Below are 27,469 nucleotides of genomic sequence, written 5' to 3'. Positions count from 1 at the left end.
ATATATTGTTCAGTTTCCAATAAGCAAAGGATACCACCAACCTGTAAATATAGTTCAAGAATTTCAGAGGCTGAGATTTGTTATAAAAACGATGGAAAAATGGCCTGAGTTTTGACACAAATATTTTAGGTAATCCTGAGTCCTTGTTCAATCTGTTTGTCTGTGCTTTCTTGTTCCTTTTTATGTTCTGTTTGTCTGTCCATCATGCATTTCACCACAAGCCTGGCTTCTAGAAGATGCCTACATACTAAATTTTCAATTCTGTCTTGTAAAAACTGGATGTATGCTTTATTATAAGCAATTCATTTTGTGGGGGTTTATGTATTGAGTTGAAATATTTATGCAGTATCAAAATCAATGCGAGTTTGAATCAAATCGAGTTGAATCACCTTCATAATCAATAAGATTTCAGAGGCTAAAAAATAAACCATAATATTTGTTTTATTTATCCAACTTCTGTAGTGTGTCAAACCTATAGGAAGGGTATGTCAAAAGAAAAATGTGTAAAGTCAACCTGCGCTGGGCAAGTGAATATCTTTATTCAAAGATAATTTGGAGGCATATAAGTTTGTATTCATTACCTTTGAGTAGGGTATAAACCAAACCATCCTGCATGTGCATGCACATATAAAAGTGATACACCCTTTAATACAGTACTAGATCATGCCATTACATACAACCTTCCCATAAACATGCCCGTTTCACTGAAACACAAAGTGATGATGGGGTTATTTGTGACGCTCACTGCCAAAACCTCTTGCTCATCAAATAGACGCGAATAAGCACTTTCAAATAACGAGAAGTGAGCAGCGTCGGATGTGAGTAATTCTCAGTATATGGAATGTTTTCAGATATCATCTCACAATTGATATCAATGCTGACGTTCCGGTTGTCTTTATACTTTGAACGCCATTTCACTTTAGTACTGATAAGAGCCTGACTTTAGGCTTGGGGTAAAGCAAGTTATATGAATAGGCTACTTCTTAAAGGGTTTTGATCCTTTTTGATTCAAGTTGTTGAAGATCAAGTTGTTGGCCATGACATGAATCCCTACTCGCTGTGAATGAAGATGTTTGTAATATAATTTACTGTAGTAGTTTCAACTTCATTAGTAGTCAAGTTTTTTAGGAAAAAAAAAAGTGAACTGGCAGAGCAACGTTTCCGGGAGAGTCGCTTAAATACATTTTACTAGCTAAATTATATTCGTCTCCTGAGACACATAAATATTTTCATGAATTTGTTTTACTAATTTCTCAAAAACGACAGCACCTTAGCAAGTAATATTTTAAGGGAAGCCTTCTGTCATCATCTTCAAACAGGGGAAATTTAATGTAAATCTGTGGACATTGTATTTTGTGTCATACAGACGGTACCTTAACCCTTTAACAGGCACAAATCCAGAAAGCTAAGCGGTCTGAACCCCTTCCTCTTTTTTTAAACTGTTCTTTTCCGCCATCATATTATAATGCTACAGACATAAATTCCTTTTGACCGCTTGCCACGACTAACAGAAAAAAATAAAGAAAATGTTGCAATGATTATTATAACCACAGCGACCTTCTCGCTACTTTTTCAGATTTTTCTGGCATTTGTTTTTTGTAGAGAAATAGTTTAACACCAGTCCTGCAGTTTACCTCCACTCCCGTCCCTCTCCCAACTAAAATGATCTCCAATAAATCTCCACCTACTTTTTGCTTTGCTTCCTTTCTTTGACGGCCTCCATCTTACACAGCTTTTGTTCCCGTCCAGAAAGAGTGTCTTCACGGCACAGCGACCTGACCCGTTGACCTTGATGACCCCTGACCCCATGGACATTGAGGTTAGACACCCTGTCGGACAAAAGAAAAACAAAATAAGAATTGATGCAAATCGTATCGGCTTAAAGATTTCTTTTGTTGTGTTCAATGTGGCCAATGACATCCGCTTTATTGGTGATTTCTCTCTTATGGCCTGCAATTAAAATGTTTTAACCGTTTGTAATTGTTGAAACAATTACAAATGTCGGCTCATAAATACCTCAGACAATTTCGCTTTTCATATTGGTGGAGAGCACATCACGTGGGGGTGTTTAAACCTTTGATAATGACCAGTGCTTATAACCGGTTGTGAGCAGATACTTCACGCTAGTCTTGATGCAACACGTTTCTTGTTACGGGCGATGCAGGCGCTGTCGGTGAGTTGGCCGTGCTGTGTGTGAAAGGAAAACCAGAACGTGTTGCACCAAGACTATACGCGCATGCGCACGAACGGAACCGCAATTCGACACTGCCTGTTTTAAATCAGCCGTGAAAGAACTAGTACCTACCCTTTTATTCCCTTAGTAAAACAATAAGGGAAAGTGACTGGGTAAATGCTACTTAAATTTTGTGTTGTACAAAGAAAAATTTAACCTGCGACCTCTGGATTAATGCACAAGCGCTTTAACAACAGAGCTATCTAGCCCTAGGTTGGCAGTCTGTCTATTTTGTCACAATCATTGTTCTGTGGGTGCCAATCAGAAGTCATTTTACCTGAAACTGCCCGGCTCCCTCTAGTCTTTGACAATTACCAACAGTGTCCAGTGTCTTTAAACACCTCATCTATAATTTCCTAATCTTTCCTTCGACTACATAGCCATAAAACAGTGTTCATTTAATATTCAACGCTGAGGACAGGACTTTCCCATTACGGGAATATCATCAGCCATTTCAAACTTTTTTTGTTTACTTCATGCACTTAAGTAGTTTACTGAGAGGAAGTCATAGCAACCATGCACATCAAAAGCTCTAACCGTTAAAAAAAACATGAGGTTATTATTAACGTCTAACCACAACTGTCTTTTCTTTAAGGAGCTTCGGACCCTTGGGCCTGTTGAGCTTCAGACCCTTGGGCCTGTTGAACTCTCAGCGTAAGTGGTCCCTCGAATATCATTCAATAATTCTCCGTCATGAGGCCGATGATAACGAAGACCATCATAAAATCTTACTGCATTGTAAAGCTTGTTTAAAGGGTTTTGGTGCCTTGTTTTTGGCCAAGACGTGAATCTCTATTCACTGCCAAACAAGATGTATGTAACATAATTTACGCACAAAATAGTGAAATTGTTTTTCTGATTTCTCAAAACCTACATTGACACACCTGGTTTATGATGACAAACAGGAGAAAATACCAACAAAAAAAAACATCTAAAGGGGGACTTTTTTTCAATGATCTAAAACACAGTCCTATCCCACTTTAATGTCAAATTAAGCTTAAACAATTATTGGGAACTTGTTCTATGTTGGCAACCACGACCAGCAACATCTACAATGCAAAATAACCGAAGTACACTGTAGCCATCCAAATTAGAAAAACCGTGCACGTCTTTTTTCCCCCAATGAACTGAGAGATTGATTTTTCATTCAAATTTAACATCGCTTCAATCGGTTTTTCCTCCTCTCAACTCAATTTCCTTCCCCCCAATAAAATTCAATGAACGCCACCCTAGATTGGCATGACTATGGCCTTTGACTATCATGTGAATTTGCGGACAAGAACAGCATCTGTCAGAACAGCATGAGGCCGTGAATGATTCCCACCATCCCCCCCCCCCTCCCCTCCTACCCCAACCCCCTTCCCAACTCCATGTTTTCAAATTAGTCCGTTACTGACCTTGCTTTTTTGTTTACTGCTCAATTAAAAAAGTGTTTTCATTTAATACGTCAGAAGCTTCTCCACAAAAACATATTGCCCCGACAAACCATATGCTCAGAAATAAATTAATTGCAAAGCCGTGCATTTATTTTACATTGTTTTATTCTGGTACAAACTGGACACAAATTTAAACAGAATTGAATAGAGAGGTTCTTCATAATATGATGTAAAAGCCAGATCAAATGAGATGAATGTGGGCGAATTTACCATATGTTTGACCACACGAGGGCGCTTTTAAAAGGTCGGTATACGTTTGGTAATGACCCAGAAAATTAGTTGCCTATAAAAGTTTACTTCGTGTGACAAGGGTGTTTTTTTTTTGTCATTATTATCTCGCAACTTCGACGACCAATTGAGCAAAAATTTTCACAGGTTTGTTATTTGATGCAGAAATTGAGATGCACTCAAAACGGAAAATTGCCCAGAACATGTGTACAAAATTACCCATTTCAACTCCCCATTTAAATGTTTTCTGTCAAAATAGTCATGTAAAATTGTTGAGCAATGTTTTTAGGAGAGTCACATTAATACATTGTACGTGCTAAAATAATATTTGTCTCCCGAGACGAAACTTATTTTTGTGACATTGTTTTACTCATTTCTCAAAAATTTCAGCACCTCAGCTAAAGTGTAGTAATGTTTTAAGGGAAGCTTTCTACCATCATAAGCCTTTTTAAGATATGGCGGACACAATGCTACAACACTATAAGGTTTGAGTAAATTTGTGTATATACACCAACACCAAACAGTACACTCCTATCACGTCCGCCATGCCTCAAAAAAGGCTTATTATCTTCAAACCGTGTAAGTTTATCGTAAATCTGCGGCAATGAAATTGTCTTGTGTAAAAAGTACAAAAAAACCTTTAATCTATGAGCAAAGCTGTTCATGTGTATATTGTCATTCATGACATGCAGAGGACGGAAAAAAAACTTCTATGTTTTCTCTCCTTTTTAAAAAAAAATTGTAAAAGCAAACTACCCCTCCACGGGTACACACCACTGGCAAATAATAAAATAACAACTTTACAAAATTGGAGCCCTCACTATAACAACATCTTGAGCGATACAGTTTGATCAAAGTGTTTTGATAAATCTAAGTTTAGCATTTCTAATTTCATTTTATGGGGGTACATTTGTCTGATTTTTGAATGGCAATTCATTTCCTTTGCCGTCTTTTGGTAATTACTTAAAGACAGTGGGCACTATTGGTAATTGTCAAAGACCAGTCTTCTCTCTTGGTGTATATCAACATATGCATAAAATAACAAATCTGAAAATTTGAGTTGTGAGATAATTATGAAAGAAAAAACACCCTTGTCAAAAGAAGTTGTGTGCTTTTAGATGCTTGATTTTGAGACCTCAAATTCTAAACTTGAGGTCTCGAAATCAAATTCGTGGAAAAATACTTCTTTCTCGAAAACTATGTAACTTCAGAGGGAGCCGTTTTTCACAATGTTTTATACTATCAACTTCTACCATCACTTGTCACCAAGAAAGGTTTTATGCCGATAATTATTTTGAGTAATTACCAATAGTGTCCACTGCCTTTAAATAATTGTTAGCATACAACCTTACTTGATAATGAGTAATGGGGAGAGGTTGATAGTATAAAACATTGTGAGAAACGGCTCTCCTCTGAAATAACGTAGTTTTTGAGCAAGAAGTAATTTTCCACTAAAATATTTGAATTTGATTTCGAGACCTCAGAATTAGATTTTGAGGTCACGAAATCAAGCATCTGAAAACACACAACTTCGTGTGACAAGGGTGTTTTTTCTTCCATTATTATCTCGCAACTTCGACGACCAGTTGAGTTCTAATTTTCACAGGTTTGTAATTTTGTGCATATATGTTGAGATACACCAGAGAAGACTTGTCTTTGACAATTACAAATAGTGTCCAAAGTCTTTAATAGCTGTTCATTGCTGCAATTGCCACTGGAAATAGTTAATTAAGTCGTGCTTGTTTCTGCTTTTTCATGAAATTTATACACTGTATTCTTCAAAAGAATGTTACAGACCATTTTTACAATGTATCTATCTTCATAATTCCCTCTATTCTTACTCAAATATTTTGGGCACCATATCAGCGGGTAACTGACAAAAGAAAATTAATTGATTTTACCCACCCATGATGTCTTCTAAGTACTTTTCCCGAATCCAGTGAAAAAAATCCACAGGCCTAAATATTACTCCGGTGGGATTCGAACCCCATTCCAGAGCAGATGTCTAACCACTAGACCACAGAGACCTGCCCATTAGCAAGATGCACTTTGAATCCAATATCTCAGCCAGTTCTAGGTTCAAAGTTCATTCTATTTCCACAGTATCAAAAAATTTAAAACAATTATCACTCAAGAGCGATCAGTTTAAAGAATACAACACAGTAAAGATATATCAAGATGAAAATAAATATGATACCGCAGAGGGATTCATTTTAGAAGTAGAGCTTTGTGAGGCAATGATCCTGTACGTGTTGTCAAGTCGAGTCGCAAGTCAATGAAATTGGCGAATTGAGTCTGACTTAAGCCCGGTTCATACTTCCTGCGGATGCGAATGCAACACAAATTTTGATGTCACAAATTCCCAACTAATAATTTGCGTCATCTGACTTGTGCTTAACGCCTGCGTAATGTGACATCAAAATTTGTATCGCATTCGCAGGAAGTATGAACTGGGGCTTCAGTCACCAACTCCAGTCAACAACACTGATATCAGCAAAGAGTACTTACGGTCCTCGACTTTTACCTCGGCGTGAAAAGTAAAATTGTTTATCGAAGAATGCAGTACGCAGTCAAATTGAGTTCCTTGAAAACACAACAAGCATCATAACTATTGTAATATTGTTATTTTACCCTTATGCCTAGAGTGATAATATGTGACAGCACATAACTGTTGTATAACTTGTTACTACAAATACTTTTTTTTGTCCATTCTCAGGCAGAATTTAACCCTTTCTGCAATGAAATTAAAAGCGGCAGAATCTTTCAAACACAGCCATCTTGAAACACAATTGTGCACATTAAACTGCTATTGACCTTTTGCACAGCACAATTCTATTACGTTTTTCTCTCAGGCACAATGTGTATTTATATCATGGCATTTGAACAATTTTATTATATTTTCTCTAGGAGTTATTTCAAATAAAATATATTAAAGGCACTGGACACCTTTTTCCTGCATGGACATGCGTGACCCGCTCTGCAAATAGGGTATTAATGGACAATATGCTAATTACATTTAAAGAGGCGTTCAAGGTAGAGATCCTGAAAATATTTTCACAACATGATTTTGTCTTTCTTGGTGTATTGGCTTCTATTGCATAAATACTTCCATATTTTATTTACAGAAATATCATTATTTTTATATGTTTTTTTTAATTTTTTTTACAAGGTTTTGTATAAATTTAAGGTAACTTCCCTTAATTTTGCTTGGTTTAAGGAGCTGTATTTCTGAAGGCACTTTCATTAAATTGTAAAATATGAATATGCAAACATCTGTATATCTCCAGAATATCTGTATATCTCCAGAACGCAAAATGCCTCATGGTTCAAACCTACATCAAAATAAAGCTTATATGTAATAACACCAATTCAGCTGTGTATGTAACTCAATTTACTTATTTTGTCCCTTTTAAGGGACAAAATATTTAATATTTAATTATTAAGGGTATTAAAATACCCTTTTTTGCAGAGCCGGTCACATATTTGTTCTGGATTTTTCGCCGATTTCTAAAAAGTCTAGGATTAAACCAATCAAACGCTTCTCGAAACCAAAGGTATACTTTACCTTTAACAACCTTACTAGAAATTGTGGGGTTGCACAGCGGCTACCTTTTCAAAGGAAGGGGGGGGGGGGAGCAGGGAGAGGAGGGAAATAGCCAGCCCACGTCCCCAAGTTCAGCACCCATGGCTTATGCTAATTAGCTGTTAAGCCTGGCTCATACCTCCTGCAATTAAATGTGATACAAATTCTGACGTCACAGCTCCACTTTTCGCTGCAACTGATTTCGCAGGAGTTGAGCACAAGTCAACTGATGAGAATTATAAGTATGAACCGGGCTTTACAATCAATTCACCCAAAGGAGTGTTGCCACCCTTTAATCAGTAGCGCTCGTAATGTAACAAATATTCCAGCCGCTGCTTCATTAATACAAACTGACGATGTATCTAAGTCAATGAGACAGGTTCTTCTTTGGAAGCCTATTTTTAAAAAAACAGTTGATCGTTCCCTCCTTCATCCTTTTCTGAGGCCGCATCCTTTTTTTATTTTCCTTTTATTTTCTTTCTTAAAAAAGACAACTTTGCTTTGTATTTCTCATTAAACTTACGAATCTTTTAAGAACTTAGAACTTCATAAAGTATGAGTGGTGACTTTAAACTAAAGAATTGGTGGCTAGTTTGAATTAAATCGTTGGCAGCCACCTTTGAAAGAAATACAAAATAAAAAATAAAAAGGCCCTCCTCCTCTTTTTGGAAAAAACCTGGACGATCAACGGGTATTTTCTTTTTACATGGCCTTATAGGGGGAGTGGAATTCCATTAATGGAGTCCTCATATGATATGATTAATTCAAACTACAGACAAAAGGTTGAGTGATGCACTTGGGACGGTTTCCTGGAGGCCAACTTTCTTCAAAGCCGCCTGATTGAATTGACAGCTTGACCATTCGTTCTCTTTCTGATTGAGTAAGGATTAAATGCTCACTGTTGTTAACCATGAGTCCAATTTCATAAAGCTGTTTAGCAGAAAAAGGCTGCTCAGCAAATTTGTTGGAAACAGTATAAAACAAACTTCATGGAATATGGGCTGGTAACCAGTTTCTGCTAAACAGAATTTTTCTGCGTTTTAGGAAGATTTTGTTAAATTATTTTGTTTTTATTATTATTTCTGCAATTTAGGAAGATTTTGTTATTATTAAAATAATTTCATGGCGCTGCTTCTGCAGAAAATATTTATTTTGCTTAAAAGATTTCTGCTTGACCTGGGCCCAATTTCACAAAGCCTGTAAGCAAAAAGATTTGCTTAGCATGAAATTTCTTCCTTGGTAAAAACTGGATTACCAACCAAATTTCCATTTGTTGCATATTGTTTGTTACTGGTAGTCAGCTGTTGTTTGCTTATCCTAAAAATCATGTGGCAATTTGGTCGATAATCCTGTTTTCATCAAGAAAGATATTTCATGCAAAGCAAATGTTTGTGCTTACAGGCTTTATGAAATTGGGCCATAGTGGTTTGGATGGTAAAACCTTTTGCTGGTAAGTCAGATTTTGGTGTTCTCAATGGACCGTGCTGCAGCGCTCGCGAAGCTCTTTTGCCAGTTAGATTTGAATGATGTCCGGTAAAACAATTCCTGCTCATGTCACATGTGACTGCTTAATTGCAATTCAATGCTGCTACAAGTATGTCAAGAGGTTGGGGCAAGCTTTTGCATTACTTACAGAAGGGACAACAACTAAATTGAGCAGTTGCAAAGCAAAATACTTCACAAAATGTATCAGTTTACTACTAAAAAATCATCATTTGCCACTGTTCAGTCTAAATCTTTTGCTATGCAAACGTGCCGGACAAAATTGTTCCCAGAACCACAAGTAATTCATCTTTATTACTTTTATGTACCTGTACGTTTATACTCCCAATGGGGATGGTTGTTCTCACCTTTGTATGCTTGGGTAGTGAGGGTGAATATTGACACAATTACAGCTTTATAACAATGGACAAATTATGATTCTACACCTAAAACTACCAAATGTGGCCTACCGCAAGTTACGTCTGTGGTCAGACTTCAGCATTTTTCTGTGCATCAGCTTGGTCGACTTAAGTCGCCAATGTTAAAAAAGAGGGGGGTGTCAGTGCAACTGACAAATGTCGCCCATCCATGGTAATGAGTTCCGTCAGACAAAAGTCGCCAATGGTAAGAAAGGGGTAAACATTCCTGGTCCTAATTTCATAGCTCTGCTTACCGTAAGCAAAGGAAGCAGGGAATTTTCGTTTGGGCGCGCCATACACCACGTTACAAGGCATTCGTCGCCTACACAGCTAGCGCAGAAGCGGAGAATGGCGAAAGTGCAGAATTCGACAGTAAGCAGAGCCATGAAATTGGGCCCAGATCACAAATCACTACAAGGGCAAAGACAAAACAATAAAATAACACTATTCCCAAAGCAACATTTGTCCCTGTGCAGAATGGATTCGTATTACCTTGCATACGTTTTCATCGTGTTTTGTTTTAGGAATCCTCAACTTATTTATGAATTCATCCCATGCGTAGATTCAGTGTTATGCGCTTAATGTTAATTGCTCATGCCTTATTTATGACAGCTAATCTTTTACAATAAGCCTCATCTGTCAGCTCAATCCCTCCACTCATCGGAAGTTCTTAAGGGACGTGGGAGGTGGACACTTTTCTTAGAGCCTTTTTGTAATAAAATAATATACTTAAAAAGAGCAACTTTGTGTAGGAGGCCATATTGGATTTCTTACTCCTACACTCAAGTGTTTTTTTCTTACTTTTTTTCTCAAGAGCTGTGGGAGGATTGTATAAGGCCTCTTTAAAATTAATAAGAAAGAGAAAACTTGGAATAACCATTTAAAAAAAACTGTTGCAGTGTTTAAAAAATTGTTGATTTTTTTCAATTGAGGATAATGAACTTTGATAAAATAGAATTAGCTGTTGCAAACAACTTACCAACCAAATGGACCGAGAGTATAAATGCAAAAAATAGTTAATGGCCTGACGTTTCGACCCTAGCAGTCTTTCTCGAAGGCTAAATGACAACACAACAAACATGAACTTTATAATCTTTCTGTTTTGCCTTTGGGGAACTCCCCTTACGTCAATCACTCTGCCCCCTTCCTTAAAACCCTTTTTTATATGATGTACGAACAACTTCTGAAAAAAATACAAAACTAGAAAAAACTCTTTGCAATTGTTTATTGGATGGGGGACATTTGTCTTTCTCATCTCTCTATTTTGGTTTAGGAAGCAATACCCTCTTCTTCTCCTCCACCCTTAAAGACACTGGACACTATTGGTAATTGTCAAAGACCCGTCTTCTCACTTGGTGTATCTCAATATATGCACAAAATAACAAACCTGTGAACATTTGGTCGGCATAGTTGCAAGTATGGAAGAAAAAACCTTGTCAGACAAAGTTGTGTGCTTTCAGATGCTTGAATTTGAGACCTCAACATCAAATTCTGAGGTTTCAAAATCAAACACTATGATTCTAGTGAGAAATAAATTCTTTCTTGAACGAAAACTACATTACTTCAGAGGGAGCCGTTTCTCACAATGTTGTATATTATCAACAGCTCTCCAATGCTCGTTCAAGTACGTTCGAGTACTTTGAGTAATTACTTATAGTACAAGTGCCCTTAATCCTGCCCCATCCTTAATTTGTTTTTTTTAATCTAAGATTTGCATATCTACATACTGAAAAAGTAATATAACTAGAAAACAAACTTGCAGTATTTTTCTACTTTGGGGGGAGGGTGTTGAATTCCTGTCAATTTTCATTTTGGGGAACTCCGACTTGCATCCAAAAACCACGCTCTGTCCATAAATCCTTCTTTTTTTTTTTCTTTTTTTTTTTTTTACAATTATAAACCTCCCACTCCAGTGCTCAGGCCGAGTTTGTTGTTTTAGATTCAGGGATTCCAGTATTTATAAATCCCGGACTTGTGCGAAATCTTTCAACTGTTCAGCTTTGCTGACCTAAATAAAACAGACTTCTTATTTTGAATAATAAACAGAATATTAATGAGCCATTCTATTGTGGGGGGGGGGAGGGGTGCTTAAAGTTTCATAAGGGCCGTCCCCCCCCCCCCCCCCCCCCCCCCCCCCCCGGGATCAGATGACCTGGAAAAGTGTGTACTCTGATACCATACTGGCAACTGAACAGGGGAGTCCGATATCTAAAACAACGGCAAGCTTTAAAAACTGCATCATTAAAAGGGAATTAAAACATTTGGTAAGGCCACATAAAAAAATAAAATTGTTGATCGTCCCCATCCGACCATTTAAAAACCCCCGACCCCATTTATTTTTATTTTTTTTTATTTATTTTTTTTCCCCGTGTCTGGATATCTCTTTAGACTACTACTGCCGCGATTTTTCAGCTGATATTTTTTTCAAAATGTACAGGTTTGAAAAGATGTTTAAAGAAGGTTTTTATTCATGTTAGCAAATCACGAACAATTCTTCAACTTGGGCTACACTGTGCTTAGTTGTTTGAAAAAAGTTTACAGAAAATGTCATCTAGGAGTTAAATTTGTTTGACAAGACTATTGAAAACATCAAAAACACACAATTAACCCTCTGTTTTATAGTGACTGTGATGACTTCTTTATTCTTGATTTCATATTTGGCATGTCAACAAAACTTTTTAATAAAAAAATAAAAAAAATAAAAAAAACTCCCTCCCTCCCCCATCCGCAAAAAAAAGGGACTATCAACAATTTTTTTTTCATGTGGCCTAATCACACTGAAAACCAATGGCAGTCGTGTTTCCCTAAGAAACTCAGTTCATCACCCCGAAAGTTAATGCCGGTAAAAACTTGCTTGGTTGGATATACATCAGCTTTAGATAGTTTTTTTTTTTCAAAGTAACATGGTTTACAGAAAAAGACCTGAACCCACTCTCTGATGACTTGAATTTGAAGCTCTAAACCCCTAGGGCATGACACCCTAACTATCACTCCTCAGGCCTGTATGCTTTGTTTTTAAAACGGCAAGGACACCAAGGCGTTTTCGTGTCCGGTAGAGGGCACCCTATAATGACGAAATTGTACATTTTTACTGGAGCATTTCAAGGGCACCAAGGTTAAATGTCTAGGACGCATCTAGGCAATCGCCTTTTTTGCCTCCATGAAGTAGCAGGCCTTGTCTAACAATCATAGGGAAGACTGCAAACATAGGATGGGATAGCTCAGTTAGTAGAGCGTTTTCACCTTAAAGCCATTGGACACTTTCAGTAAACAGTATTATCCAAAGGCCCACACTTTGTGTATCACAACTTCTATATAAAATAACAAACCTGTGAAAATTTAGGCTCAATCGGTCTTCGGAGTCGGGAGAAAATAACGGGAAAACCCACTCTTGTTTTACGCACGTTTCACCGTGTCATTGACATGTGTTCAAAAATAAATCCGTAATTCTCGCTATCGAGAATTGATATTGTTTTAATGTTTTCTCAAAAAGTAAAGCATTTCATGGAATAATATTTCAAGAGAAGTCTTTCACCATTACCTTCTGTGAACCCTGTAAATTATTTGTAAATCTGTGAACTTTTTTTTTTCTGTACCGAAAGTGTATAGTGGCCTTAAGGGCACCCTATGAGGAAATTGTACATTTCTAAAGGAGCATTTCAAGGGCACCAAGGCAATGGACAGGGGGCACCAAGGCAATGGACAGGGGGCACAGAAGCAATCCGAAATATCAAGCCCGACACTTACTACTATGTATCATTATCTCAGATGAGACACTTGACACTTTTTGTAAAATCTATCTTTTATAATTCAGCTTTTCATATTTTTATAGACTTGTGTGGCTTGTAGTGTTTGTTTGTGTCTGTTTGATGGTATATAATAATTTTAAGTAAATTTGTTGCATATAAGGCCGAAATGAATTTCCCATCGTGGATAATAAAGTGAATTGAAATTGAAGCTGATGACAGCATTTTCGATGACCATTATTTTTGTATCGTGACTCTGAGCCTGAATAAAGAGGAAGTAGTCATGAAAGCTGCACCAGCCTCTTGCGTTCATGACCAAACAAAACGGCAGATTCCCGACTCGACAGGAAATAAATCCTGAACTGCCTCATTAATAATAGACCTTCACCTCCAATCGATGTCATCTCACGTCGCCCTGTGACAGATGCACAAATCAACCCCACCCTAAACATATAGATATGTCTGCAGGTAACCACAGTTCCTTCCTACGTAATGTAGTCATACAAATGAAGTTGCCTAGATAAATCAAACTTGTCCAGACTCTTTTTAAGGGGCCAGGCCAGGCCTAGCCGATACTTCACGTAGGCAAACACCTTTCGAAAACGAAGCATGCAAGCCTTGGTTTTATCTGTTTCTATAAAGAAACAAACTAAACCTTTCCACTTGTTGATCTACACCTTCAAGTTTATAAGGAAAAAATGGTGCAGCCAAAACGAAAATATTTAATCACCAAAGTTATATCTTTTCCGACATAGCACCAAGACTCTGGAATTCACTTCCTGAAGACCTCCGACAAATGCACAACATCACTCTTTTCGAGCAGAAACTGAAAACACACTTGCTTTCCCAACAAATAAACAACACTTTAAGTTAACTTCTACTAAACCGGCACCCTTTGAATGGTTTACAGGAAAGTGTGCTTGCAAATGCTGTATTATTATTACATCTTTCCTTTAAAAGCACTGGACATTATTGCTAATTACTCAAAATAATTGCCAGCATAAAAAAACTTACTTGGTACAAGCAATGGAGAGCTGCTGATAGTATAAAACATTGTGAGAAACAGCTCCCTATGAAGAAAATAAGTTTTGAGAAAGAGGAAATTTCTCACTCAGTTATGAATGGGCTTCAGGCCTGAAGTCATTTAAATATTTGTCAGGCATCTAAAGTAGAACAATTTGTGCAATAAGGTTTTTTAGTCTCTTACAAATATGATGACCAATTGAGTTCAGATTTTCACAGGTTTGTTATTTTACGCATATTGTTGAGATACAACAAGTGAGAAGACTGGTCTTTGACAATTACCAAAGGTGTCCATCATCCTTTAAAAGTACGATCCACCATCAAAACTAAATCGAATGCAAAACCTAAATTCTACTTTCCTGACAATCACAGAAAAACTTACTTGCTATATCGGTATCGTCCATGTCCTCCTCCTCCTCGCTCACACTGTTCTCAATCCAACTATCGGTGCTCCCTAGCGACCCGCTCGTCCCCAGCATTCTGTCGGTACCGAGCTTCTTTGCCCGCGGGAACCTCGGCAGCCAGACGTCGTCGGCAGATTCCTCGTGCCGATGCGGTTTGATCTCCGGCGTCCTACACCTCAGAGTGCCGTTGTGCCGTGGCGAGGAGCACTCCAACTGGGACGTGGAGTTAAACCCGCTATCTTGCTCATCTGGGGAGAAGCCGTCAGACAGCCTGGGGACCCGCCCCGGCTCGCCCCGACCCGTCGGTGGTTCCCTCTCTTCCAGGATGGAGTCTTCCGACCCGCCAAGGGAGGCGATGGAGCGGGTGCGATTTGAACATGATGAGTCGGATGAGTCCATGCGGAGTTGATGAATTGGGGGTGTTGAATTCATGTTGCCGAGCAGATCTGGAAAAAAAAAAAAAAAAAAAAACATTCCTAGGTCAGGTTAATGTGAAATCAATGAAGCTAATCTTTGGGAATGGATGACTCTTCAGAGTTGGAATGCATAACTTGACACAACGTAATGCAACTGTCATCATTTATAAGGACACAAACTTACAGTTTTCCAAAATCTTGAAAAGTAACCCGATACTATATCAAGCAAATTGAAAGTTAACGAACAGAGAGGGCTAAATTCAATATGAACATTGATCAGCTTTGATCTGAAAGCTTAATCATTATTTTTATAGTCACCACCAGTACCAATCCTCGACATGATTATTTCCGTCTGAACTACTGTCAATAAAGTCAAGTAAATTCATGCAGTATTCATGCCTGATACTTCAGGGAGGCAACGAAGGCGATTGCCTCCATGCCCCTTGGTCATTGCCTTGGTGCCCTTGAAATGCTCCAATAGAAATTTACAATGTCCTCATAGGGTGCCATTTACCAAGGAGAAAATGCCTTGGTGCCCTTGCCCTTTCAAAAGCAAAACATACAGGCCCTAGTATTTGAAGACCTCTCATAAAAATAAAACACTTTTAATCATTGGCTGTGCTCCGTGGTCAAGTATGGGTCGATAAAGCTGGCTGGCAAAGGCACCTTTGCATGCCTGCGGCTCAAACATGCTGCAGCCACGTCCTTTGCAATTCAGCTGGATAAATTTTCTTCTTCCAAAATAAAAAATCCAAATCAAAAAGTTGCATCCCCTTTACAGTGATCTCTGTACTGCCGCTTCCCAGGTTGAATCGTAAACTTCGTTGTGATACCTGGCTTCAAAGCAGTTAAAGATTGAATGACTTAAAAAGGAGGTTGTTCATTGGCCAATCCTGTGCGCCGCACGTACAAGTCTGTGCGTTTCGATTGCTTCGTCACCGCTTTTCCACTAAGATGGCCGCTGGATGACGTCAATGCATAAGGTCTATTAACAAAGTAGGAAGTCCACCAACACAAGGGCTAGACAGCTCAGTTGGTACAGTACCGACGCAATCAAAACCAAGGTCCCGGGTTCAAAACCTGCTGTAGTAAATTAGTCATTGGTCACCCCTACATTGAGAAAAGAAGAAAAAAGAACCCCGTAAAAATAATGGACTTTCCCTTTGAGTGACGCACACACAAAGACACCTGTAGTACCAGCTAAGGTTGACCTCATTTATTTATTGTACGTCACTTCACAGAGACACAAAACCCCCGCGTTATAGTTGTGATTTTTTCCCCTCATTAAAATTCATTGGCTGATGAATAAAGCATAGTTTGGCTTCAAAAACATAGTTATTTTGTTCGGCGGTCAATTTCATATTCCCCCTCCTAATGGTTTTTTGATATGACAATCATATGATTCATACGATACTCTTTTTCACAGAAATCTTCTCCAGTCCTGTATGAACAATAGTCACCATAGCTCAAACTCAAAACTGGACCGCCAGCCAGAGGCCAGTGATTTTAGCCTCGGGCGAGTTTACCAGCCAAAATACCATGTCACCTGTACAATTTGGGACTGGTATCCTGCTTATTTCTGCTAAGCAAAAAATTGTTAAGCGATATGGTCTGGTTCAGCAGGTCTATAAAATTTGGCCCAAGAGGAAGACGTTTGTCTCAAAGGTTATGGACAAGTCACACTTTGTGTTTTATAGGTTTTTTTTTTTTTTTTTTTTTTTGGGGGGGGGGGGGGGTTTCTTTTAGTCAAAATTAATAAAATCGTTGATTTTTATCTTCTTCTGAGAAAACCCCTTTCAGCGCCAAATCTTCCCAGACAATGAAGGTATGGACTAGTCACACTTTGTGTTTCATTTACTTTCATTTTATTTTGAGTCTAGTGACGTATGTTATAGACAATACGCAAGATAAATCAAATTGTTTCGGTTTACTGTTTTAGCCCCAAATCTTCCCAGACGTTGAAGGTATGGACTAGTCACACTTTTTGCATAGGTGCTTCAATTTTATTTTAGTCTAGTGACGTATGTAATAGACAGTACGCAAAATTAATCAAGTGTTTTTTTTGTCTTCGTAGAGAGACCCTGTCAGCCCCATAACGTTCCCAGACGTCGATGGTATGGACTAGACACGTAGGTGCTTTAATTTTATTTTGAGTCGGGTGACGTATTTAGTAGACAGTACACTAAATTAATCAAGAGGTTTTCTTCTTAGAAAAACCCTTTCAGCCCCGAATCTTCCCAGACGTCAGATAAGATTTGGACAATCTTGTCTCTTTAGCATTATCTCCCGCAGCACATCTGATGGGAGACAGTGATGAACCATGTATCATAAGATCAGTAGACCTCTGTAGACAGGATATTAAACCAACCCGGGCAGAGATGTTATCTTCAACAGATGTTAGCTTCCATCCCATTCAAAGGCTATCCCGAAACGAGTTTGCTGATCAAAATCTTTCCGCCCTAAAAGCGGAGTGTTAAAGGCAGTTAGACTCACAAAGCAGGCTTGTGATCTATGAGAAAGTGATTTTTTGTGTGTGTGTTTTTTTGTAATTGTTTAACAAAGTCTACCTGAGCTAAACAATTTTAAAGGCACTGGACACTGTTTGTAAATAATCAAAACAGTCGTAAGCATAAAAACTTACTTGGTAATGAGCAATGGATAGCTGTTGATAGTATAACACATTGTGAGAAACGGCTCCCTCTGAAGTAACATAGTTTTCGAGAAAGAAGTAATTTTCCACGAATTTGATTTTCGAGACCCCTGAATTAGATTTTGAGGTCTCGAAATCAAGCATCTGAAAGCACACATCTTCGTGTGACAAGGGTGTTTTTTCTTTCATTATTACCTCGCAACTCCGAAGACCAATTTAGCTCCAATTTTCACAGGTTTGTTATTTTACGCATATGTTTTTGAGATACATCATGTGAGAAGATTGGTCTTTGACAATTACCAATAGCGTCCAGGGTCTTTAAGCATTCACTGGTCAATTCAAATTCATTTGGTCGTAAAGATCATTCAATTTTGCAAAAGCCATTAGCAAGTGAGTTAAAAAGACTTTCCTTTTCAAATCAGCATCCAGATAACTGAACTTTAAAAGGTAAACCCCTTCAGACCAAGCCTAATTATGTCTCAGAACAGTACAAGATTGATGATGTTCCTTCCTCTGTGGTTGATCAAACAAGTTTCCATCCCACCCCCTTGATCCCACATTTCCTTTAATTACAGACTCTTTTTCAGCCCCCCCCCCCCCCCCCCATCAATCAAGGAGCTCTTGATCTTCCCTTAAAGGAACATTACAGAATTGGTTTTGCTAGTAAACAAGTTGCTGGCAGTGTAAGCACTTTATGTAATCCGCCATAAACATAAACTGACAAACCTGTAAAAGTTTGAGATCGATCGACCATCTGGGTCACGAGAAAATAGTTAAAAACCAGTTACAAATTTTCCATTGCATCGATGCAAAACAAAATTGAATAAAACGCTCACTGAGCAATAAACTCCAAACGAGAAATTAGATTATTTATTTTCATAAAATATGAAATTTCAGACATAAATATTTCAAGGGATGTTTTCTACTATCATCATCATTAAACCGTGTAAGTTTTATGTAATTCTGTGATCTTCACGCTTTTAGTTTTTTACCAATTCTGTAAGGTTCCTTTACTGGGTTTGGGTACTTTTTGTAGATCAAGTTAACAACATGAGAAAGGCTTTATAAATTGTATGCGTTGAAATCATCATGCTGCAATCATAGAGGTTAACAGGCAAGATATACATGTAACATCCTAGGAAAAAAGTAAGAAATGCTATACAGTTCAAGTGCTGACCTACATGTATGTAACACTAACAGGCTTGAGAAAACTTGTCATGTTATTTTATCAGAATTTGGGTAAATGAATGATGGCGCTGTCCAATTCAGTGACATTTTAAGACAGTTCACTTGATACCATACATGTAGGTTTGTAAAAATGAATGTTTGCGAGATGTATGGGTGGGGCCCATGCCAGTTTAATACATATCTGCCATTTTGGTTAGTGTAACCATGGGGTGTGTGGTTCCTAGAGGTGGGGGAAAAAAAGACACCATTACCCCAAACCAACAAGCCTCTTTGTTTACACCCCAAGACTGAATTGAGAGGCTAAACGATGTCAGTAAAACAATGTTTGACCCACCCCCCTTCTGTGTCACTTAGGAGGGGGGGGGGAGGGGGCTGGACTCCCATCAGCTGTTTCAGCTTAACCAGCAGTCATCCAGCTGGTCGCTAAACTAACATCCCTTTTGATGATTTCAGTTCAGCATAATGCACACCCCACTCACACCTTCGAGGGGGTAGGGTTGATCCAAACTCTACCCCCAGCTGTTACGGCCAGTGGCCATTGAGATTAGCTTCTTTACACAACTGTCTAGGCTATAGATGGTGTCTGCATAGATGGTGTCAGAGATGCACCTTGGCCTCCCCCTCACCTTCCCGGCTAGATGGTGTCAGTTGATTAGATTTTACCTCCTCCCTATGAGCTAAGGGGGAACGTGCCAACTCCCCTTGATCCCACTCCCTATGCGCTAGGGGTAGGTTTCAACTCCCCTGGGCGATTCTGTGGCAGTCATTAATTACCTTCTTTCTAGAAAGTCTAGGAAAGATGGAGTCGGTACTGCAGAGATGACCCCTACCCAACCTCAAGACGAACTCCCCCCTCCCCCCAATCGTGTCAGGAAGGAGGTCTCTTACCCCAGAGTGTTGAACTGATCTTATCATATTTATTTCCCCTTCAATGATGGGGTAGTATCTATTTTTTATTATTTATTCACTCCTGTGCTGCCGCTTCCTAGGTTGTATCGTAAACTTGGGTGTGTAATCCCTGGCTATACAGCAGTTACAGGTTACAGAATGGCTTCCGACTGGCATCCCTTTAAAAAAATAGGGACCTTCGCAATAAGGGCTAGATGGCTCAGTTGATAGAACGCTGGTTCGTTAATCTAATAATCTCAATCGGGATAGTAACAATATTTTTTTTTTTTTTTTAGTACAGTTACATTGCTATACCCCAATCAAGATACAAAACGGCTCCTCATCGGGTGATACTCATGAATCAACCACAACAACAAAAATGATGGGTTTTTAACTAAGTGTAACAAGAAGTGCACTTGTTTTTTATCCCCGGGGTAAAATCCATCAGAAGAGAAGTGATTAAATTATTCATAATTGCAATGTTTAATGACGGTACATCGTTAAGACCGAAGTCGGCTTTGAATAATTCACTGTTACCGGTAAGTGCCAGGAAGGCACCCTTTTCTTTGTAAGGCAGACTTTAAAGGGTTTGGGTGCTTTTATGTGGATCAAGTTTTCAGCCATGACATGAATCCCTATGCACTGTGTATGACGACTTATGTCAAATAATTTACTTGTAGATTTTTTAGCTTTATTAGTAGTCACATTTTTTGGAAAAAAAAACAAGAGTAAATCACAAAGCAAGATTTTCAGAGGAGTCACATAGATCAGTTATACATGCTAAAAATAATTTTCATGAAATTGTTTTTACTCGATTTACAAAAACTCCAGCACCTCAGCAGATGAAGCTCTCTACCATCATTGTCTGTAAACCGTGTAAGTTTAAAGTAAATCTGTTGGACTTTTGTGTTTTGTGTCGTACAAAAAGTAGCCAAACCCTTTAATTGCCACGAGAGCTCTCTAAGATGAGATGTTGACCAAACATCAAAACAACGATCTTTAACCTGTATTATTTGGCGCCTGTACTTCCCCACATGTTACCCCGCTATTGACTGATATACTTGATTTGACAGGCCCCTCGTGACTTCTGACAGGAAACGGTCAATGGGTAAATCCAACCAGGAGAGAGAGAGTCCCTCCATCACAAGCATGTCTTGACCCGAGGGGGTTCGGCCTCACGATTAAAGGCACTGGACAGGTTTGGTAATTGTCAAACACAAGTATTCTCATTTGGTGTATCCCAACATATTATAAAAAAATTAAAAAACTGTACAAATTTGGACTTGGTCATCGAAGTTGCAAGAACATCATTGAAAGAAAAACCACCCTTGTTGCCTAAATTTGTGTGCTTTCAGATGCCTAATAAAAGGCTTCAGGCCTGAACTCTTGTCAATGTTTGAGTGAGAAATTACCTCTAAAATTACAAACTATCAATGGGCATACAAACTATCCAGGAGACTTGGTGCAGGATTTTCACCCTGTTTACAAATGTAGTATGGTGCACTCAACAGAGTTTACAAAGTACATACAAGGTACATAACCAAACATGGGACGAGAGAGGTCCATAACCAAACATGGGATGAGAAAAATCCAATGGTCCTCATTGGGATTTGAACCCAAGACCCCCGACTGCTCTACCAACTGAGCTACGAAGCACAGCGGTATACATGTACTCCCTCAGGTTTTCCCAATGAACCACATTTTTCTCTCGGTGTTGCATGCCCATAGACCCTAACCAATGACTCTCAACTCAAAACACTTCCTAGTTTGTGTGTCTCGGATCACCAGAAGTTGCCGAACCGTCTTGTGGGTGGGAATTGGAGCGTTCCCTGACCCCTCCCCCCTCCCCCCTGAACCACATTTTTCTCTCGGTGTTGCATGCCCATATAGACCCTAACCAATAACCCTCAACTCAAAACACTTCCTAGTTTGTGTGTCTCGGGTCACCAGAAGTTGCCAAACCGTCTTGGGGTGGGAATTGGAGTGTTCCCTTCCAACCCCCCTCCCCCCTCCCCCCAGCGAGGATTAACCCCCTTGACATACGAGCAGTGTTATGTCAGGATATGCTCTTGAGCGAGATCAATCGATGCAAACTAGAAACCTAACCTCCTTGGTTGTGAGTACAGGAGCGATGTAGTGTTTGGACAACCATCGGGGTCTAACCCTCAAGATACCTGCCTCCAATAAAAAGCCCTCGGTTCTCAGTCCATTTCATTATAAGACTCTACAGTTTTAAAACAGTACGTCCGAATATTCAGGGTTCTAAGAAGTCTGAATCACAACAAGTATTGTCTGAAAACCATCGGGATCTAGACCTGAAGGTACCTGCCTCCAAGAAAAGTCCTTGGTTCATTTCATTATAAAACTCTACAGTCTTGACAGAGTGGGACTGAATATTCGGGATTTACAAAGTCCGAATGGCAATGAGTATTGTACGACAACCATCGGGGTCTAGCCCTCAAGAAATACCTCCAAAAAAATCCCTCAGTCCATTTCATTATAAGATTCTACTGTCTTGACACCGTCGAACTGAATGTTCAGGGATTTTTAAAAGGGCACCGAAGCCCATTAAATGTAAAAGCTGCCCGACAAGTAAAAGTAGGTTAAAAACAAAATGATCGCTATGATACTGTAAACATTAATCCTGTGTCTAACAAAATTCCTGTCCAAATTCTCAGTCCATTTCAATATAAAACTCTAAAAGTGTTAACACAGTGGAACTGAATATTCAGGGTTTTACAAAGTCCGAATCACAACGAGTATTGTACTCCTGATTTTTAGCAAAATATTCATATATTTGAAAGGGTTGTAACAGACTGTGCTTTTGTACCTGAAGTGATTTGCTCAACTAGGAATCTTCGATCAAGTTCCATGCTTCTCCTCATTGAACCCAAGTCTCGACATTCATGGGGTGACAGGTCTTTTTCTTCAGCCGCGCCACGCATCTGGAACTCTCTACCACTTAATCTTCGATCTTGTGTTTGTACCACAAAATTCAAGTCTCTTCTCAAAACTTATCTTATGTCACAGGTTTTCAATGACTAATTTTGTTGTTTCTGTTTTTCTTTGTGTTGCGTTTTGTTTTTTGTTTTGTTTTTGGTTTTACTGCGCCTTGAACACCCAGCAGGGTGGATATGTGCGCATTACAAGTCTTATTATTATTATTATTTTTATTATTATTATTATTATTATTATTATTATTATTATTATTATTATTATTATTATTATTATTATTATTATTATTATTATTATTATTATTATTATTATTATTATTATTATTATTATTATTATTATTATTATTATTATTATTAACTATTTGAAAGGGTTATAATGGACTATTAAAAAAAAAATACAAGCATTTAAAGAATGCATTTTCCGATGGTTACTTTGTGCTGAGGCATTAGTTCCAACGACAAAATGTAAAAAATTGAACAGGTTCCTAAAGATGAAAAAAAGGTATGACTTGAGTTTCGTCTAAAATGAATGTGTACAAGTGATTCACAAAACTTATTAAAGGGAAGGTACACGTTTGGTAATTACTCAAAACAAATATTACCTTGCAAACTTGACTTGGTTACGAACATTGGAGAGCTGTTGATAGTATAAAACATTGTGAGAAACGGCTCCCTCTGAAGTAACGTAGTTTTTGAGAAAGAGGTAATTCCTCACTAAAATAATAAAATTATTTCTATCTGAAAGCACACAGATTCGTCAAACAAGGGTGTTTTTTCTTTCATTATTTTCTCGCAACTCCGAAGACCAATTTAGCTCCAATTTTCACAGGTTTGTTATTTTATGCATATGTTTTTGAGATACATCATGTGAGAAGATTGGTCTTTGACAATTACCAATAGCGTCCAGGGTCTTTAAGCATTCACTGGTCAATTCAAACTCATTTGGTCGTAAAGATCATTCAATTTTGCAAAAGCCATTAGCAAGTGAGTTAAAAAGACTTTCTTTTTCAAATCAGCATCCAGATAACTGAACTTTAAAAGGTAAACCCCTTCAGACCAAGCCTAATTATGTCTCAGAACAGTACAAGATTGATGATGTTCCTTCCTCTGTTGTTGATCAAACAAGTTTCCATCCCACCCCCTTGATCCGATTGAGCCCAAATTTTCACAGGCTTGTTATTTTATGCTTTATGATGGGATACACCAAAAGAGTCTTTGACAATTGCCAAACGTGTACAGTGCCTTTAAGCACAAATTTTCACAGAATCTATTTACTATTTAATGTATGGTTTATCACACAAAACATGAACACAGAATGTTACTATTTTTGTCAGCTCTACCATGATATACTACAGTACCTTTAATATAAAAAACCAAAGATGATCGACCGATTCATTTCACCGGGCGTTATTATAATAATAATAATAATAATAATAATAACAAATTCTTATATAGCGCATTTCACAATAAACCGTATCAATGCGCTTTACACTAGTCCCCTGGTCATAGGGCCAATAAACATCCCTTTAATCTTTATCAGCTCCCATTAGGGAGTATACAGCCCCGAGCTGCCGTGGCGCTCCAAAAGCTTTTTCATTCACAATATCAACCTCTACCCTCGCAGGTACCCATTTATACCCCTGGGTGAAGAGAAACAATTATAGTAAAGTATCTTGCTCAAGGACACAAGTGTCATGACCGGTATCACATCAAGTTCCGAAATGATGAGTGCCACTCACTTACGCTAATTGTAGCCATTCATCAAACCCCCCCACCAACAAATAAATAGTATAAAATCAATCTCGCATCTACTAAATTAAAATAGAACAACCATTCCGAGAAGAAGAAGAAAAAATAAATGAAAAACATGAATCCCTTGAGCTACTGTTTCCATTTCATTTAAACCGCCAATCACCATCCATCAAGTATAACAAGGAGAATGCTTTGGTATTTCCCCCAGGTACAAACGCAAATATTGGGAGCCGTGAGAATGAAGCGGATCTTGTTCCGACGTATAATTGGAATAGACTGTCAGATCTATGCCATTTACTCCAAAGCAGACACAGAGGAATCCAGAATGTTTTCGGCTCTAAATGTCTCCGGGGCCCAATTTCATAAAGCTGTTAAGCATGAAAATTTGCTTAGCATGATATTTCTTCCTCGATTAAAACGAGATTACCAACTAAATTTCCATTTGTTTTATATTGCTTGTCACTGGCATTCATCTGTTGTTTGCTTATCCTGAAAATGGTGTTGGTAATCCTGTTTTTATCAAGGCAAACATTTCATGCTCAGCAAATTTGTGTGCTTAGCAGCTCTGTGAAATCGGGCCCTGGTCATCTTCCTGTAAAGACACTGGACACTATTGGTACTTGTCAAACCCCCAGTATTCTCACTTGGTGTATCTCAACATATGCATAGAATAACAAATCTGTGAACATTTTGAAAGAGAATACTTAAAGAGGAAAACAAATCATGCAATGGAGAGCTGTTGATAGTATGAAAACATTGTGATAAACGTCTCCCTCTGAAGTAACATGGTTTTTGAGAAAGAGTTAATTTCTCACTCAATAATTAAAAGACTTCCGGTCTGAAACCTTTTATTAGGCATCTGATAGCACACTTGTGCAACAAGGGTGTTTTTCCTTTCACTATTTTCTGGCACCTTCGAGGACAAATGTTCACAGATTTGTTATTTTAAACCTATATTGGGTTACACCAGGTGAGAATAATGGTCTTCCACAATTACCAAAGGTGTCCATTGCTTTTAATAATTGTCTGCAAGTCTTCTTCCTTTCAAATAAAAACGTCAAGCTGGCTGGCATCAGCGACGACGACGACGCACGCAACTTTTACCTGCATGATGCGTGCCACTCATATACCGCAAGTGAACAAGGGCTTATTGTTGTCTGAGAACAATGGAAGTAGGTCGGGCTTTTGTTGTTCTCCTCAGACTGACACACGCCACATCTCGGAAGGACAGTTTGATTTTCACCAGACCAGATTTTTTAAGGTCATACTGCTGGTGCTAATCCTCCAGAGGGATATTTTTTCTGCTTTAAAGATGCTATGTCAGATTTTTTGCCCCAAACATTAAAAAAAAATAGATTTTTTTGAGTGAATGGTATTTCAAAGAGTATCACCCGCTCTAACGAAAATAAGTTTAACTTTTACTTTTAATGGTCAGGAACCATGAATTTTTTTTTTTTTAAGTTTCTTATAAAACACATCAGAATTGGTCACGTGATATATTGTCGGGATCCCGACAAAAACTAATTTTTAGCACTTTATTTCACTGCTACTAATAATTTGCGGACTTTTTCGAGCATTGGCTCAAATGAAAGCTTGTAACTTTCTCGACCCCCAGCAAAATAACCTTAAATCAAAATTTTGGGGTCAAATCGGCCAAGAATCTGACATAGCATCTTTAAAGGATTTGGGTACTTTTTGTAACACAAAACACAATGTCCACAGATTTACATTAGACTTACATCGTTTGAAGATAATGATAGTAGAAAGCTTACCTGCTGAGGTGCTGTATGTTTTGAGTAATGAGTAAAACAATGTCATGAAAATACATGTTTACATGCTAAAATAATTTTTGTCTCATGATCACTGTTTTGAGACGAAAATTATTTTCATGACATTGTTTTACTCTTTTCTCAAAAACTACAGCTCCTCAGCAAATAATATTTTCAGGGAAGCTTTCTACTATCATAACCTTCAAACTGTGTAAGTTTAATGTAAATCTGTGGACATTGTGTTTTTTGTCCTACAAAAAGTACCTAGCCTCTTTAAAGCCATTATACACTTTCGGTACAGGAAAAAAAAAAAGTTCACAGATTCACAAATAACTTACAGGGTTTACAGGAGGTAATGGTGAAAGACTTCTCTTGAAAAATTGTTCCATGAAATGCTTTACTTTTTGAGAAAACATTAAAACAATATCAGTTCTTGATAGCGAGAATTCCGGATTTATTTGAAACACATGTCATGACACGGCGAAACACGCGAAATCAAGAGTGGGTTTTCCTGTTATTTTCTTCTGACTCCGATGACCGATTGAGCCTAAATTTTCACAGGTCTGTTGTTTTATATATAAGTTGTGATACACAAATGTGGGACTTGGACAACACTGTTTACCGAAAGTGTATAATGGCTTTAAATAAGGGCACTGGACACATTTGGTTAATTGTCAAAAACCAGTATTTTCACTTGGTGTAGCCCAACATATGCATGAAATAACAAACCTGTGAAAATTTTGATTCAATTGGTCATCGAAGTTGCAAGAGAGCAATGAAAGAAAAAACACCCCTGTCGCACAATAATTGGTGTGCTTTCAGATCCCTAAAAAGGGCTTCAGGCCTATCAATATATGAGTGAGAAATTACCCTTTTTCTCAATTATTACGTTACTTAAGAGGGAGCTGTTTCTCACAATGTTTTTACTATCTATTCCATGTTACCAAGTAATTTTATATGCTCACAATTGTTTTGAGTAGTTACCAAGTTGAGTGCCTTTAACTAGCACATGAATACTCCACACTTGCTCTTTTCTGAGCCAACACTCCCACAAGAGATTTAATACATGGTCTGCAAGTTTACTGTATTTCTAGAAACATCTTATTGTTTAATATTGATTGCCGCAATCAAAATAAGCCTGGTATGAGCTCAGACAGAAACTCACTAACAATCGTTCAATTGTTTCCATCAAAACACTTGAATGCTGTGAATTTGACAAACTCTCACAGGATGGGTGCGTTTATTGAAGTGTAGAAGATAGGAATAAATTACTACTTTAAAACAAACAAATGGCACAC

At 38.1% G+C, this 27,469-nt stretch overlaps 1 protein-coding gene across 1 annotated transcript in view; it reads right to left on the bottom strand.

Annotated features, from left to right (window-relative positions):
• Positions 1-27,469, bottom strand: part of LOC117302180 — a 135,120-nt gene that overhangs the window by 55,416 nt on the left and 52,235 nt on the right. The window contains exons 4-5 of the mRNA XM_033785994.1: positions 14,533-15,000; positions 1,689-1,829 (exon numbers count right to left, since the gene is read on the bottom strand). Coding sequence (XP_033641885.1) covers positions 1,689-1,829; positions 14,533-14,986 — 595 coding nt within the window. The 5' untranslated portion in view covers positions 14,987-15,000. The remainder of the gene's footprint in view (positions 1-1,688; positions 1,830-14,532; positions 15,001-27,469) is intronic.

The sequence above is a fragment of the Asterias rubens genome, chromosome 18, assembly GCF_902459465.1.
Source record: "Asterias rubens chromosome 18, eAstRub1.3, whole genome shotgun sequence".
Classification (NCBI taxonomy): domain Eukaryota; kingdom Metazoa; phylum Echinodermata; class Asteroidea; order Forcipulatida; family Asteriidae; genus Asterias; species Asterias rubens.
This window is presented reverse-complemented; position numbering and strand designations above follow the sequence as displayed.